Source organism: Chiloscyllium plagiosum, unplaced genomic scaffold, assembly GCF_037043375.1.
Source record: "Chiloscyllium plagiosum isolate Xiang-an unplaced genomic scaffold, Cpla_swu_hap1 HiC_scaffold_25, whole genome shotgun sequence".
Lineage (NCBI taxonomy): Eukaryota > Metazoa > Chordata > Chondrichthyes > Orectolobiformes > Hemiscylliidae > Chiloscyllium > Chiloscyllium plagiosum.
In genome coordinates, this window is record NW_028270163.1 from 36,004,779 (window position 1) to 36,020,056 (window position 15,278).

Sequence of the window (15,278 nt, forward strand, 5' to 3'; positions counted from 1 at the left end):
CGACCTCTCCGCCCCCACCCCAGTCTGACCTATCACCCTCACCTTGACCTCTTTTCACCTATCACATTTCCGACGCCCCTCCCCCAAGTCCCTCCTCCCTACCTTTTATCTTAGCCTGCTGGACAAACTTTCCTCATTTCTGAAGAAGGGCTTATGCCCGAAACGTCGATTCTCCTGTTCCCTGGATGCTGCCTGACCTGCTGCGCTTTTCCAGCAACACATTTCCAGCTCTGATCTCCAGCATCTGCAGACCTCACTTTCTCCTCTTTTCTTCCTCAGGCAGCTGAGGAAATTTGGCATGACGGTGAATACCCTTGCTAACTTTTATAGGAGCGCCATCAAGAGCATTCTGTCTGGATGTGTCACTACCTGGTATGGCAACTGTATCATTCAAGATTGGAGGTGGTTACAGAGCACGGTGATCTCGGCCCGGACGATCACAAATGCCAACATCCCATTTATAGAATCCATCTACCAGGCCCACTTTCAAGGAAAGACCGCCAGCATTCTCAAAGATCCATCCCACCCTGACAATGTTTTTCTACAACCTCTACCATTGGGGAGAAGGTACAGAAGCTTGAACACATGCACCACCTGGTTTCGAAACAGTTTCTACCCTACTGTTGCTAGAATACTGAATGGACTCACAAACTCTAAACATTCACCTGTACCTGTGTTTTTGTTTTTGCCACTGTTTACCTATTATTTACTTATCTGTGTTACTTAACTCTGTGATCTGCCTGTATTGCTCGCAAGGCAAAGCTTTTCACTGTGCCTCGGTACACGTGACAATAAATTCAATTCAATTCAAATCAATTCAAATTTTGAAGCAGAAGAAAAAAAAAGTCAAAGTAGCTCAAAAGAGACATGTAGTTTAATATTTAATCAGGAGTAACAATTCTTTGGCACTTTATTATCTTTATTTCTACTGAACATTCAATAAGGTATGTGACTGACATTTAGTTCTAATTATGCCTTACAGCCAAAACTAAAATAGTGTTTCCATGGATCCAGAGCACTTCCAACACCTCAGTGTGCAACAGATCAAATGCATTCAAGTATCACACCAGATGTTTGCTCCACAGAGACATTAAATTTTAATATACTTTTAAAGTAAATGACTGTGATTCCTGTTGCTTCTTTTTTAATCAATGGACTTACTCATGTAATTACACACATCAAACTGCTGTAGATGAATCAATAATCATTTGAAGCAGAAAGTTAAATAATTTGATTGGATTTCAATATAAGACCTCAGCTGAGATTTAAAGAGAAATTTCCAGCTAAATGAATAGAATTCTGGTAGAAATCATGCAATATCCTAAGCTGCTGGCAACAGCATTATTACCATTCAAAACTGCTGGTTGCTTGATCACTGTTTTAAGACAGTACCCATTCTTCTTGGAGGCTACGTCCATATCAGACTATAGAATTAAAATGTCAACCTTCCAGTGACTGAGATCAAATATATTCAGACAATCTTGACCCAGATTCCCAGTGGACACGACATCACAGCACAGCAGTCAGTGCAGGGATTGGGAAATTACAAACGCTTAATATGTCAATACCAACTAAGGAATCTTGCTCAATGGGGGGAATTTAATGACGTCTGTATGGGGAGCTTGGTAGTGTGGGGGCTTTTAATCAATGGATATCCCACAGCCTTCCCACCTTCAGCCCAAATAAGTCCATATCAGGAAGGCCAATGTTCAGCCCTCTTACTCTGCTGCCAATTGAGGTCCTGAAGGTTCAATTAACACAATTTAAAGTGGCTTGTTCACAGTCACTGCTATTAACCTGTTGGAAAACTGGAGCCTTCTCATGCAAGAAGCACAACAAAGCTTGTCGGACAAGCAAGCCCTGCCATTGTTACTTGTGGGCTCCCGGAGGTCAGGGTCAGACATTAAAAGGCATTTTGCACCTGATCAAAGGCCTCAGCATCATGTGTAAGGGAAATGATTGAGAACAACATGCCTGCAATACTGCCAACGTCCCCTCCTCACATGATCCCTCCTTTGTGACCTTGCTGCCATCATCATTCACCTGTGTGATCCAGAGACTATTGTCAGCCTGAGAGAGATACCACTTCCCCAGTGAAGCAGTTCTGATTGCCAACTGGAACTACCATCTCTGAGGCCTCCATCCCAGGAAAGGCCTGCTACTGTCCAGTTAGGTGTCTGAGTGGGACTCTTCAGCCAGAAAGCAAAGCCCCCATTGCTTTCATTACAATCCAGGACAGAGAAAATTCTATTGAGACTCAAACTGAGTTACGCTGTAAAATTTTACCAAGCCCATTACGTTGGTCAGATTTAACTCTATTTTCTGATATTACTCTTCATCCGACAAAGGTGTCATTATCATGTTAAGTAACTCCACTATCAGTGTGGCTAATGTCAGGAACAGTATACTATTAGAATCACAGCTTTGCTTAAACAGTGTTTGGCCCATATTAAAATGATGTTTTATATGTAATATTGATTGGAGGACTTAAGTTTTGAAGAATTATAGAAAAGGTATTTAGTTCAGGTTTAATAAGCATACCTGAAAATGTTTCTTTAAAAGGAAGTCATTGTAAGTTCAGTGACTTGCTTGGCAAGGTTCTTGTTTCACAGAACTGAGTTGGAGGAAAGTGTGCTAAGAACAAGCTGCCAAACTGATCTCTCTCATTTCTGAGAAGAAAACACTCTAGTTGAGTTTAGGGTGAAACCTATTTGTTTTGTTTTGAAAGACAGAAAATCTCAAGATTCTAATTCCTGAGAAAGCTGCATCTGCCAGACATTGAAGACAAACGTACATGGTTAGTAACTTGACCACATGCATCAAAACATCACAGCAACAAACCCTGGAAAACATTGATTTTACCCTTTTACCTTTCAAAAATAAGCAAGTTGCTGAAATATTATTCTTCAGAAATCTAATATCTGAACAGAAATCTGTTTTTCTCTTTTTCTGAAGAGTGACAATGTAGTGTTCATGTTTGTTTTAGTGAAATATAGAGTGATAAGTATTTATACTTCGATATTACTGGCTGCATTTATTAACCAATTATTGCAACTTTATTAAATAAGTTTTGTTGTATTATTTTATTTTTATTAAGAAACATGATTGAGAGTTTTTTTTTGTTTAAAACCTGATATAGAAATGTAGTTAATTTTTCATTTGGTATCTGAAAAGGGTATTTTCATTTTGCACAGTGACTACTGGGGGAGAGGGACAAGAGTGATGGTGCACTCCTCCAGTCTGAGTCTTAACACACACAGTAGGTGTGTGCTGGTAGTTGGTGTTACAATGCCATCTAGATTGCTCTCTTCTGAGTAATGAAATTGAGAAATTGATTAGAATTGAATGTAAGGTCTAATGAATAGTACTTGCCAGAGAAATGATTTGTGTGGCAACAAAGGAAATAAAAAGTGTAGCCATGCAACAGAGTATCCCCACGATTCACATAAATTCTAATAATGTCACCGAGGATTTAAAAATTAGAAAAAAAAGTAGACAATTTTGAAAAAAATCAGAATATGGATCTGATTAGCTAATTAAAAGGTTTGAAATTAAAATAAAGTCAGAGTTTAAACACAAATTTGCTTATACATAACATATTGTTGATTACAATTTTAAAAAAAGTTTCTGAAATGGTGTTGTGAATAAAACTTTGGCTTTTACAGAAATAGAAGTAGCAATGGATAGGAGTGAAAGAAATTAAAGTATGTTAACTCTAGTTATTCTTTATACTGCTGTTGATTTTGGGGTCAAATCAACATCTGTGCCTTAGTTTACTATTCACTTGCTTGTGTCCCAAAACCTTCCTCACTTACTGAGGTCTGTTATGATAAAATTACAGAACATATATACACCAAATAAGGAATCCACTTCATACTTTATAAACCTACTGTTTCATCACTTCCTGTATCAAAAGCTATATCAAATCTCTGACTGCCAAATAAAGGTATTAAACAGGAAAAAAAATGTACGGTAGCAAGAGATCCTCCACTGTCAATCAAATGTAACTATTTTCCTGGAAAAGTTAAAGAATAATAATTGTGACGTACACATTGATCCTACGTATTAATTTGGTCACTCTTTTCTTTTCATTCTGCCAATCACTTCAGCTGTTTCACCTAACAAGCGCTTTGAAAACATAACCTGAATATATACAACTAATGCATAGATTTCAAAATAATTTATAAACTGCAAGAACATATGACAAAGCCCAAAGTAGCAGGCTGTGTTTACTATCTTTATTGCATTAAAAGTCTTACATCTACGCACACTCTGTCAAAATCTTTTTGTGGTTGTGTTTTGATCGAACTTTTGTGTAAACTTCCCCTTTATAAACTTCTAGGTCCACATCTATAATGCAAACTACTCAAATAAGCTTGTCACGCAGTAATTATGTCCTCCCACCTGTGGTTTCTCTGTTACTTCTCGGTGTTCCATCTTGCAGCTACCCAGCCTGTTGAATATTCTAACCACCTACCCTGTGATATTAAAATTTCTGTCCATTTTGTTGATCAAGAGAACTGAACAGCATCTTACCGCAATCTTGATCCAGTTATCTCCATTCTCTAACCCACTTGAGTCAAAGACTATATTATCTCTATTCTTGTGTGCAATGTCACAAAAGATCAACTTGTGGAAACAAACAATCTTACCAACAAATTTAGACAATACATAGTTATTCCTCTTTTTTATTGAAGCTGCTTCCATTTCAATACTTTATTATTTCTTGGTTACCATAGCCCTAGAGTCTGCTCTGTTATTAGACAGAGCCAATTTGTGACAATGTTAGCTTGATGGTAACTATGCCTCAGGTAAGGGGTGAGGCTGAGAACGCACAACATTCACAGTGATTCCAGCCAGTACAGGAATTGGACCCATACTATTGGTGTCATGCTTCATTGAAAACTAGCCTTCTGGTCAACTGAACTATCAAACCATCAAAATTTCTTCCCTGGTTTCTAATGCCAAAAAAAAATTACCTCTTGAAACAGATTATTCCTTGATCATGAATCATTGGTATTAAAAACTGTATTGCATATTTTTATTTGTTTTGCAGATGCTTCGCACTTAGAGTCATAGAGTCATAGAGATGTACAGCATGGAAACAGACCCTTCGGTCCAACCTGTCCATGCCGACCAGATATCCCAACCCATCTCGTCCCACCTGCCAGCACCCGGGCCATATCCCTCCAAACCCTTCCTATTCATATACCCATCCAAATGCCTCTTAAATGTTGCAATTGTACCAGCCTCCACCACATCCTCTGGCAGCTCATTCCATATACGTACCACCCTCTGCGTGAAAAAGTTGCCCTTTGGGTCTCTTATTTATCTTTCCCCTCTCACCCTACACCTATGCCCTCTACTTCTGGACTCCCAATCCCAGGGAAAAGACTTTGTCTATTTATCCTATCCATGCCCCTCATAATTTTGTAAACCTCAATAAGGTCACCCCTCTGCCTCCAACGCTCCAGGGAAAACAGCCCCAGCCTGTTCAGCCTCTCCCTGTAGCTCAGATCCTCCTACCCTGGCAACATCCTTGTAAATCTTTTCTGAACCCTTTCAAGCCCATTGGTCCAGCTGGTCAAGATTCTGTTGTAATCTGAGGTACCCTCTTCACTGTCCACTGCACCTCCAATTTTGGTGTCATCTGCAAACTTACTAACTGTACCTCTTATGCTCACATCCAAATCATTTATGTAAATGACAAAACGTAGAGGGCCCAGCACCCATCCTTGAGGCACTCCACTGGTCACAGGCTTCCAGTCTGAAAAACAACCTCCACCACTACCTTTGAGCCAGTTCTGTATCCAAATGGCTAGTTCTCCCTGTATTCCATGAGATCTAACCTTGCTAATCAGTCTCCCATGGGGAACTTTGTCAACCGCCTTACTGAAGTCCATATAGATCACATCTACTGCTCTGCCCTCATCAATCTTCTTTGTTACTTCTTCAAAAACTGAATCAAGTTTGTGAGACATGATTTCCCATGCACAAAGCCATGTTGGCTATCCCGAATCAGTCCATGGTTCTTTGTGGTTATTTTAAATTATTGGTGTTGACAAATTCCACACACTTACACCCCGAAAGAAATTGTTTCCAACAAGTAACACAGCAGCTCAATGATCTCTATTGTGCTGCAAGCTTATTTTCAATCACTGATATATTTTCAACAAGTAAATTGAGATCCATTACTTACCTCCCATTATGTTTGCTAACATACAATTGGAAATCTCTGAAGTCCTCTGTCCCTTTCTTGTTTATTTTCAACTTTTGCATTTCCTTCAGAAACATGTAATGCTTTAGGGGACAACAACTGCACTAATAGTACAAAAACAGAGCTAGAGACTCCCCAGAGGTTTATTATCAAAATGAGTAAAATCCCTCAAATGAATACACTACATGTGCTGCAGACAGACAAACTGTGGAGCTAACTGCAGACATACCAACAGAGTAGAAGATGATACAAACAATGCTGACAACATGCTAATTTTACCTTTTACACCAGCTTGATTAAGTGTCAGACAGTTACTTTTGAAGTTGAATATTTCATCAATTGTTGAACTAATTAACAATAAATCTGATTACATCTGCAATCCCTATCAAGCAATAACGCACAGCTGTCACACTGAACAAACTTCAGATTGAAGTCAACAGCAGATTATAATTTGAAGAACAAGATCTAAACTGTACATCATTTCACTCCCTATAAACTGGAATGTTCAAAAGTATTGCTTGATTAATTTATAGTCAAAGAAATTGCTCCATTTTATATCTCGTCACCTTTCCTCAAGCTTAGAATATATGATAACTGAGAGGACATTAGTTTAAATCCATTGTTGCAACTAGTGGGACTGAATTTAAAAAACATAATAATTTATAACATTACCACGAATGATGCTCAACTGTTGCAATTCGGCTTTCGTTGATGTCCTTGAGAGAAGGAAAATTGTCACACCTACTCAATCTAGTAGTCACACAAGTCCTCTTTATCTGACTCTTAATGCAGTTGTGCAGTGTGGCTAAGGTTACCATGAAGAACTCTCCTTCTTAGCCTCTCCCATCACCAGAGGCATTGTGACCCCAGGTTAAACCACCACCAGTTGTCTCTGTCTAATGAGACAGCAGCCATATGATCTGATAGGACTGTGGTGATTTTAATGCAGTTGGGCAATACATAGTTCCTCATCAGTTGCATTTGCATCCCCAAGAACACATGAAGAAAAACTGCAGCTAATTATAAATGGAATCTTTACATGTCAGGCATCTGCGACCATGTATAAATTATTTATCTTAAGGACTGAATGGGACAAATCAATATCAATAAGCAATTACGATCATTTTGTGGGTTCACGTTTTTGCTTGGCTTCAAAAGTTAGACTTGAATTTGTTTAACAATTCTACAGGTGCTTTCTTGGAACCCCCATGTGTCTTCGTAAAGTGGACATGTCCAATAAAATTGCAATGAAATGTCTTTCACTTTTAGTTTGATGGGATTGTAGGTTTCAAGCCATGGAATTCCTCCAATGAGAAATCTATGCATGTACAAACATTGATGTTGAGGTGGTGTGATTATGTATTTTTAAAACTCCAATGCTTATGAATGCCAGCCATGGATCAGTTGGTAGTGCTCTTGCTTCTAAATAAAGTTGCAGGTTCAAGTCCCATTCCACAACTTCAGCAGAAATACTAAGACTGACTCATGTGGTACTGTGGGAATTATACACTATCAGAAGTGCTGACTTTCAGAGGACATATTAAACTGAAGCCTCACCTTCCATCTTGGGTGAAGGAGAAGATCTCACGGGACTATTTCAAAAAAGGAGAATTATCTCCCAAGCAACAAAATAAAGCCATATTGCTGTTTGCGAGGGCTCCCTGTGCAACAACTAGCTGCCACATTTCCTACACTTTAACAGCAACTGTACTTCAAAAATAATTAATTGGCTCTAAAAATGCTGACTTATTCACTATAGTTAAAGAAAAAAAGCCATCTTGTCAAACACAAAGACATTTCTATGTTATTTTTATCTGTACTGGATGCAAAGAACGAGTGATAATACATTTATAATAGTGATATTCTTGCCTTCTCCAGTTCCAAACTCAAAAAAGTGTATTCTTCAAAACAGCCATTTTAAACATGAATCTTTGATGTTTAAAATTACATTGCCAATTTTTCAATTTGTTTTGCAGATGCTCAGTACTTCTCTGTGTAGTCTCCATGCAAGTCTGCTTTTCATTTTTAAACATGCTGCATGGTGGACTGGCAGATGCTCTGGTGTTGCCCTGGAGGCAGAGGTGAAATTTAAAGTCAAGTACCGGGAAACTGGAGGTACAATCATTCTTGGGATCATCTTAATATTCACTTTTCTTTCAAACCAGTTTCTTTTAAACTACAAATCTTCAAATAAAGAAGCATAAGATATAGATCCAAGAATTGTGGACTCTTCCTCTGGTTTTCTCATTGCTTTTGGAATGTCTATCATAAAGGTGTACAACATGAAAACTGAATTTACTTTGACTTACAGCTACCCCTAAATCATGGCTGTTATTGCATCGTGACTATATATGTCCTGAGTCACTTTGTAATTGGAAGGTCAAAGTTGAAAAATTGAGATAAGCATTGATGCTAAAATGTGGCAACATACAAGATAAACAGCACCCTCCTGCATAAAAGGATGTTTTGCAGGCTATCTGAGTTAACAGATCTTCAAAGGTTTATTTTGCTTATGCAGATACATGTTTAAATGTTTTTGAAGACCTCCCCAACCACACATGCCTATAACTCTTGTGTGCACCATATTCCTGTTATTCAGTGTAACATGCACAAGATATTATTTTATTTCATCTGGTTTGTGAAACAAAACTATTATTTTCTTGTTGATGTACAGATAATCAGGCCACTGCCAAATCAATAAACAATGGAAGCAGTTGAGAAATACATCACCCAGCAAAACAAGCAGCGTAGAGAGCATATTAAGGTACTGATTCAATACAGCCTGAGCTGAGCTAGCTGATCAAGGAATTCACTGAAAATGTACATCTGTAAACATCATCTAAGAATACCACTGGAATGGAATTTGCCATCATTAGCAAAGCTATAATGGCCACCTCTGATCTCAAAAAAAGCTGTTCACAAAGCTCCAGCAATCCCTGTGATGTGGATTTCCCATTTCCCCTTTGACACAAATCAAGGGGATCCCCAGGCAACAGCAGTCCTGATATTAACGCACAGTGTAAGCAGCCAACTGCACTGAAGTATTTTTTTTATTGACAGCAAATCAGTGTGTAAAAAAAGCACACCTTCAATTTCCATTCATATTTTGTGTAGCAATTTTAAGCCTTATTTGATGAGATTTTAATGGTGATCTGAATAATGACGATTACTGAACATCAGATTTTCTCTGAAAGTTTTTTTTGTGAATTGTTGCTAAATGTCTGCAATATAATGAGTGAAAAGATTTTCTAAAAAAATCTGCACAAAGGAAATAAAAATAAACAATTTATAATAAAGTTTCTTCTTGTATTTCAGTTTTTTCCTTAACATTTCTGTATACGTTCTCATCCTTAATTTACACTGTGCATTTTTTTTGTGTTTTATTGGTATATTTAACTTCTCCGCGAGCTGCCGGTGGGGATCCATTAATGTCATTGACTGTGTAAACAGCTCCATGAAATCTTGCCCTGAAACTTGGTTTTACTAAGCTCTAAGATTCCTGATGAAGAGCTTATGCCCGAAGCGTCGATTCTCCTGCTCCTCGGATGCTGCCTAACCTGCTGTACTTTTCCAGCAACACACTCTCGACTCTGATCTCCAGCATCTGTAGTCCTCACTTTCTCCTTCGTAACTAAGCTCTAACTCAATACCCATCCAGAAATGTAAAGGTGTTACCATAGAAAGCACTAGATTTCTCGATGCAGCTTTCTTTGATATTAGGATGGACTGCCCTAGCTTCGCTAATGAACACAAAATCCAGGACACTAGCGATTTCTGGATTTTTGTTTAAGTGTGCATTGTTCTGCGCATGAGCAGACACGCGAAATTCAATGTTTCAGTGGGTTGGTAAGAATGGACATGGACAGCTTCCCTGTCATTACCAGTGCAGAAGCTGAGCCCCTCTGTCCTCGGACTGTCAAAGTGCCTATCAGCTCACTACCTGCCCTCACTGTCTGTGCTCAGCCATCAAGAATGACATTTCAGTTAGGTCTGGCAGGAGTGTGTGGCACTGCATCCCAACAGGGGGCATTAAGCAGAGATGGGGACAACGGGAGATAAAGCAAAAGCAAAACTATGATATTTAAAGGGGTACAATGAATGACAGATGTCTTCCCAATACTAATAGATTTAGACCAGAAGGATTTATTTTTCATTAAGCATATTTCAGAAGACACACTGCCTTCAGAAAACCATACACCAGCTGACCAGGAATGGTCAGGTTTCCTTATCTTCCATTATTTCTAATTTTGAGCAAAGCCCCTCACTTCACAGCAATGTGATCAGATATATCTTTTATTTTCAATCTTTCAGTAGGAAAGCTCTATTCACGGGCAGATCCGCACAAAATGTGTATCATTTCTACTCGAAAAATAACAAAAATGGTCTGAACTTTAATACAGACAACATCAGAATACTAAGGACCTAATTAAATCTGTCGAAGTAAATAAGTCAGTCCAGATAACCTTTGTTAAAATAGTCGTTTACTTTTTTTTTCAAAGCAAAAGTCCTCGCCGACAAACATTTGACAGGGAGATCAGCACAATTGGTATAAATGAATATTTCATGCATATAGATTACAGGAGATGGGACATAAATAAGTTCAAAATCGAACAATGCCACACATTACCCTATGACAAATGTCAAAACGGCCGCCTACCTGTTGTACTGTAGAGTCAGTGACTCATGGTCACAGACATCTTTTCCCAACGTTTACCAAAGGCTGCAATTACCAACGTCAAGCACTATACAGCAGCAATCACATTGTTACTAATCTACAGCAGTTTTAATTGGTGCCTAGCAAAATCAATACCTCTACTTTGTGCTTCCGTGACTTTTGTTGTAAGCTCAACGGAATTATTCCCTTGGGGAAATCTAAAATGAAACCTACAAATGTCCATATGTAAAGCCGCTAAAAAGGCCAATGACGCCCATTGTAATTTTCAAAACTTCAGAAGCCAACTGCAAGAACGCTCACTTTATGGAGCATAGCAGTCAGTCAACTGAAGTCTGACAAAAGGGGATGCTGAAGAGTCCTGTACAATTGGAGTCTCCGTCCTGGAAAACCAATGACCTGGAACATGTTGTCTAACACTACAGCGATTTGAAACGCCTTCAAAAGGATTCCTCTGTTTCACGGTGAATGCCCGACCTTAGCTCAGCTTTCAGAGGATGTGTTTGAGGCACAGCCTTCCCTTTCGCTCGCTTCCTCTGTCATTGCCTGGTGTACTCATTTACCCATTTTGCTAACTCTCATCCCACGTCCTTACATGTCTCTGGGAGTTCGGAGCCAACATGACCCCAGGGTAAGCCGACACCTCCCATGGGAACATGTGCCTTGTAAGATATCACGCAATCTGCTAACATGCTTGGCCATCGTTCCATTCCCTTCTGGAAAACCACTGTTGCCTCATTGTGCAGGTAGCCCGGACGGAAAGCATCCTCACAGCTATAGCATCCGAGCTGCGCAGGAAAAGTTTGCATCGCCACATCTATTCTGGAGCAGGAACAGTTCAATCTTAGCTTTTCAGCACAAAAGCCAAGGTTAAACACCGTCTCCAAACTAGACCCATTCTGCGATCGGCAGGACACTGTGCCCCTCCAAACACCCTGATGGGCAGTCTCTTTCAAACCTAAGGAACCCCGAATTCGACCAATTCGAAACTCGTTAAAAATCACACAACACCAGGTTACAGTCAAACAGGTTTATTTGGAGGCACTCGGCTACAACCTGGTGTTGTGTGGTTTTTAACTTTGTCTAGCCCAGTCCAACCCCAGCTCCTCCAAATCAACTCGAATCTAATATGTGGAAAGTTTCTCTTTGGATTCCGTATTTAAAAACACCGATTCTCAGTCCACTTTCCTCAGGGCGTGCTCGAACTAACGCAGTCATGAAAGGACAGCCGGATAGATGCAGTCAATAATTCACTAAGTCGTCCATGCACACACAGGCTCTCTCCCCAAACCTCTGACAGTCAACTGTTTACAAGTCAGGCATCCGCTGTCAGAAAATAAAACCCACCGGAAAACCTCATTGCACCGAGAATGTTCCAATTTATAATGGGTCAGCTTTAAGAGGGTGGCATTTGCACTTTCGAAAAGGTCACTTATCAATTTTATAATCGTCCAAACATTGAAGTGTCTGGGTTCAGCATAATGTTGGCAGCGGATGTGGTCAAACCACCGCAATAATGAATGAGTTCGGCGTTTTTTCATATTTCAAACAGTGAGATGAAAGCAGACGGAAGAAACGTGCTGCATTTCCAACTGAAACAGGGTGAGAAACGTGCACAGCAGTGCCCATCATTTGCTCAAGAGAAAATCCGCCACATTCTGCCAGTAACTAATCTTCACCCAACACGATTGAACTGATCTGCTTTTGATAGCAGTCGTTTTATGTTCAAAAGACGTGACAGATCGATACAGAAATCGAGAGGAACTATCACTCCCCCCCCCCCCCCCATTGACACACATACACAATTAACTACAACCGAGTGACTTCTATTCTGTTCCAGCTCATTTCCATATCCCTCGCTCATTCAGTGCTGTAACCATAACTCGATGGGTTAACCACCCGATTTCCGATTAGCTGCCCCAGCTGCCTTGCTCGCCTCTGCATTCCCATTCCCACTCAGCGTTCCCTGAATACCTTGGCCGCCAAGTTAGTCTTTTGCCGACTTTCTACTTCGTTAGACGAGAGATCGACATTTGCACCAACTCCGCCGCGTGTTTTCCACCCCCAACTTCGATCATTGTTTCATGACACCTTCATGCATTATTCTTTTTAAACATACACGCACACACACACACAAATCCACTGGGTCGCATTAAGCAGATTTCTCTGTTTATTCGCAGGTGTCGGTCTTCTCATTATTCTCCCTCGCCTTAACCTCTCAACCACCTCGAGAAAACTGTCAAAAACTCATGAACGCTTTAGGATATCTCCGGAACTGCCCGCTTCCACCGTGATATTTGAACATATATCAGCATTGCACCAGATTACTTCCCCCCCGTGCAAAACAAAAACAAATAGCGGCTGTAAATTCAGTCCCACAGCAACAACAAAATTTATGGAGTGACCTGGCCACAGAGGGACTCCCAAATTCAACCCAGCTGTCAAATGAACCGTCTCTCCTACCTTGTGCTCGCGTTGCTGCCCTGTTCAGAAGTAAAAAAGCCACCAAAAGGCAGGTCTCCGGCACGGGCTTCCTCCACATTGTCAAATTGCAGCTCGGAAAGACAAAACCTTCCCGTTCTCCCAGGTAGATCCTGTCCGCATCCACAAAACCCCTGCAGTTGGTGGAGGGCGAGGTGCGGCTGGGGTGGGTGGAGGGCGAGGTGGGTGGTGCTGATGGTAGAGAGAGCCCCCTCAGCACCTCCCCCCAGACCCCAGCCCAGGGCAGCGGCGGAAAGAACGGAGATCTCAGTCCCCGGTGCTGTCAGGCACACAGGCAGACAGAGAGAGAGAGAGGGTCAAACCAAATCCTGGGAGCCTCCTGAACCCGACACAGCCCTCCGCCTCTCCCGGAGTAAAACCCTTCACAAGCTTCAGACCGGACATCAAACTTGCTCAAAACTTCCAGGCACTCATTGAAATGCGAAATTTTGGTGAAATTAAATAAAAACTTGTACACAGCCAAACTCCCCCGCTCCACTTTTAATCCGTGTGTTGCAATTGATGGGGGTCTTGCTTCTGTCAAAGTGGCTCCAGACTGGCTTTAGTTTGATGGCTTTCTTTTCTTTTAATATATAAACTTTTTTTGCTGTAGCTGAAGAACTTGCAACCTCTCCATCCAAGGAGCTAATTGCTGTTCTGAAGTGATGCTGGGCAGGGGGAGGTTGCAAAGAGGGAAAGTTTGGCCGGATCGAGTGAAGGGGGAGATCCCTCTCTGTATCTCCAACAGCCCCCACCCTCCTCCTCCTGTTACAGGGAGAGACAATCTGGGAAAGGTTGGCACGCAGGAGGGAGGGTGGGGGATTGGGTGTGCTTTGGGGGGGGAGGGGGAGATGGTGTGGAGTGATCGCTGCTGCAATCCTTCTTCCTCCCTCTCCTCCTCCTGCTGCTGCTGCTCCACACCAGGAGACTCTCAGACCGTGCGTCCGCTGCTACTGCTGCTGCTGCTGCCTCCGCTGGCTGCTGCCTATCTCCCGGGCTCCTGTCAATCACCAGCCCCAGGCACCGCCCCCTCCCCTTGCCTCGCCCCGCCCCGCCTCGCCCATCTCCTCCTTCACCCTGCGGCGCGCGCTCGCGTGAGCCAAGGGAGCGCGCGCTCCCCCTGCCACCCCCGCGCATGACGCGCCCTCGCCTCTCCAGATCTCGCTGCCCAGCAGCGCCACCTGGGCGCGGCGCGGGGAAGTGTCCGCCGACCCGGAGCGCGAGAGGCGGTGCCTCCGGACGAGCAGCCCGTAGGGTTGCATTCATTTCCAGCGGTCTGCAAAACCTTCCTGCACTCCCCACGCCTTCCAAACTAACGAGATTCGCACTGACCCTCCTGTGGCAATCTTTCGGCACCGATCCGCACTTGCGGCATCGATTCTCCCGCGCCCACCTACTTTCCGTCCATTGGAACAGCATGTGAATATTCAGGGTTTGCGCTCGTCCGCTGGGCAGAAACGGGCGAGAGGGGAAATGCATTAGAAATGAAGCTGAACAAGATAGAAGCGAAAGTGGGTCTGCACTGCACGGTGGGCATTGTTGGAAAGGTGGCACTGCGCACGATTTTCACAGCAAAATGTCTGTGCTGGAAATTTTAAACAAAACAGATAATCACAGAATTACTGTGGTGTACAAGGAGGCTGTTGACCCCATCATAGGCAGAAGTGGGTACTGCAGATGCTGGAGACCAGAGTCAAGTTTAGAGTGGCGCTGGAAAAGCACAGCAGGCCTGGCAGCATCCGAGGAGCAGGAAAATAGACGTTTCGGGCAAAAGGTTTCCTGCTCCTCGGATGCTGCCTGGCCTGCTTTGCTTTTCCAGCACCACTCTAATTTTGACTTGAGCCCATCATGTCTGCATAGACTCTGCCATTCACACTATATTTTGTCAGAATCCTGAATATTGTATCT

The 15,278-nt window shown here is 41.9% G+C and overlaps 1 protein-coding gene across 6 annotated transcripts in view; it reads right to left on the reverse strand.

Annotated features, from left to right (window-relative positions):
• The window catches only part of sdk2b (sidekick cell adhesion molecule 2b), a 1,001,963-nt gene extending 987,716 nt beyond the window's left edge, over nt 1–14,247 (reverse strand). For all 6 annotated transcript variants that reach the window (XM_088000610.1, XM_088000613.1, XM_088000611.1 and 3 more), the window contains exon 1: nt 13,353–14,247. In XM_088000610.1, coding sequence (XP_087856736.1) covers nt 13,353–13,431 — 79 coding nt within the window. In that variant the 5' untranslated portion in view covers nt 13,432–14,247. The remainder of the gene's footprint in view (nt 1–13,352) is intronic.
• Nucleotides 14,248–15,278: the final 1,031 nt, after the last annotated feature.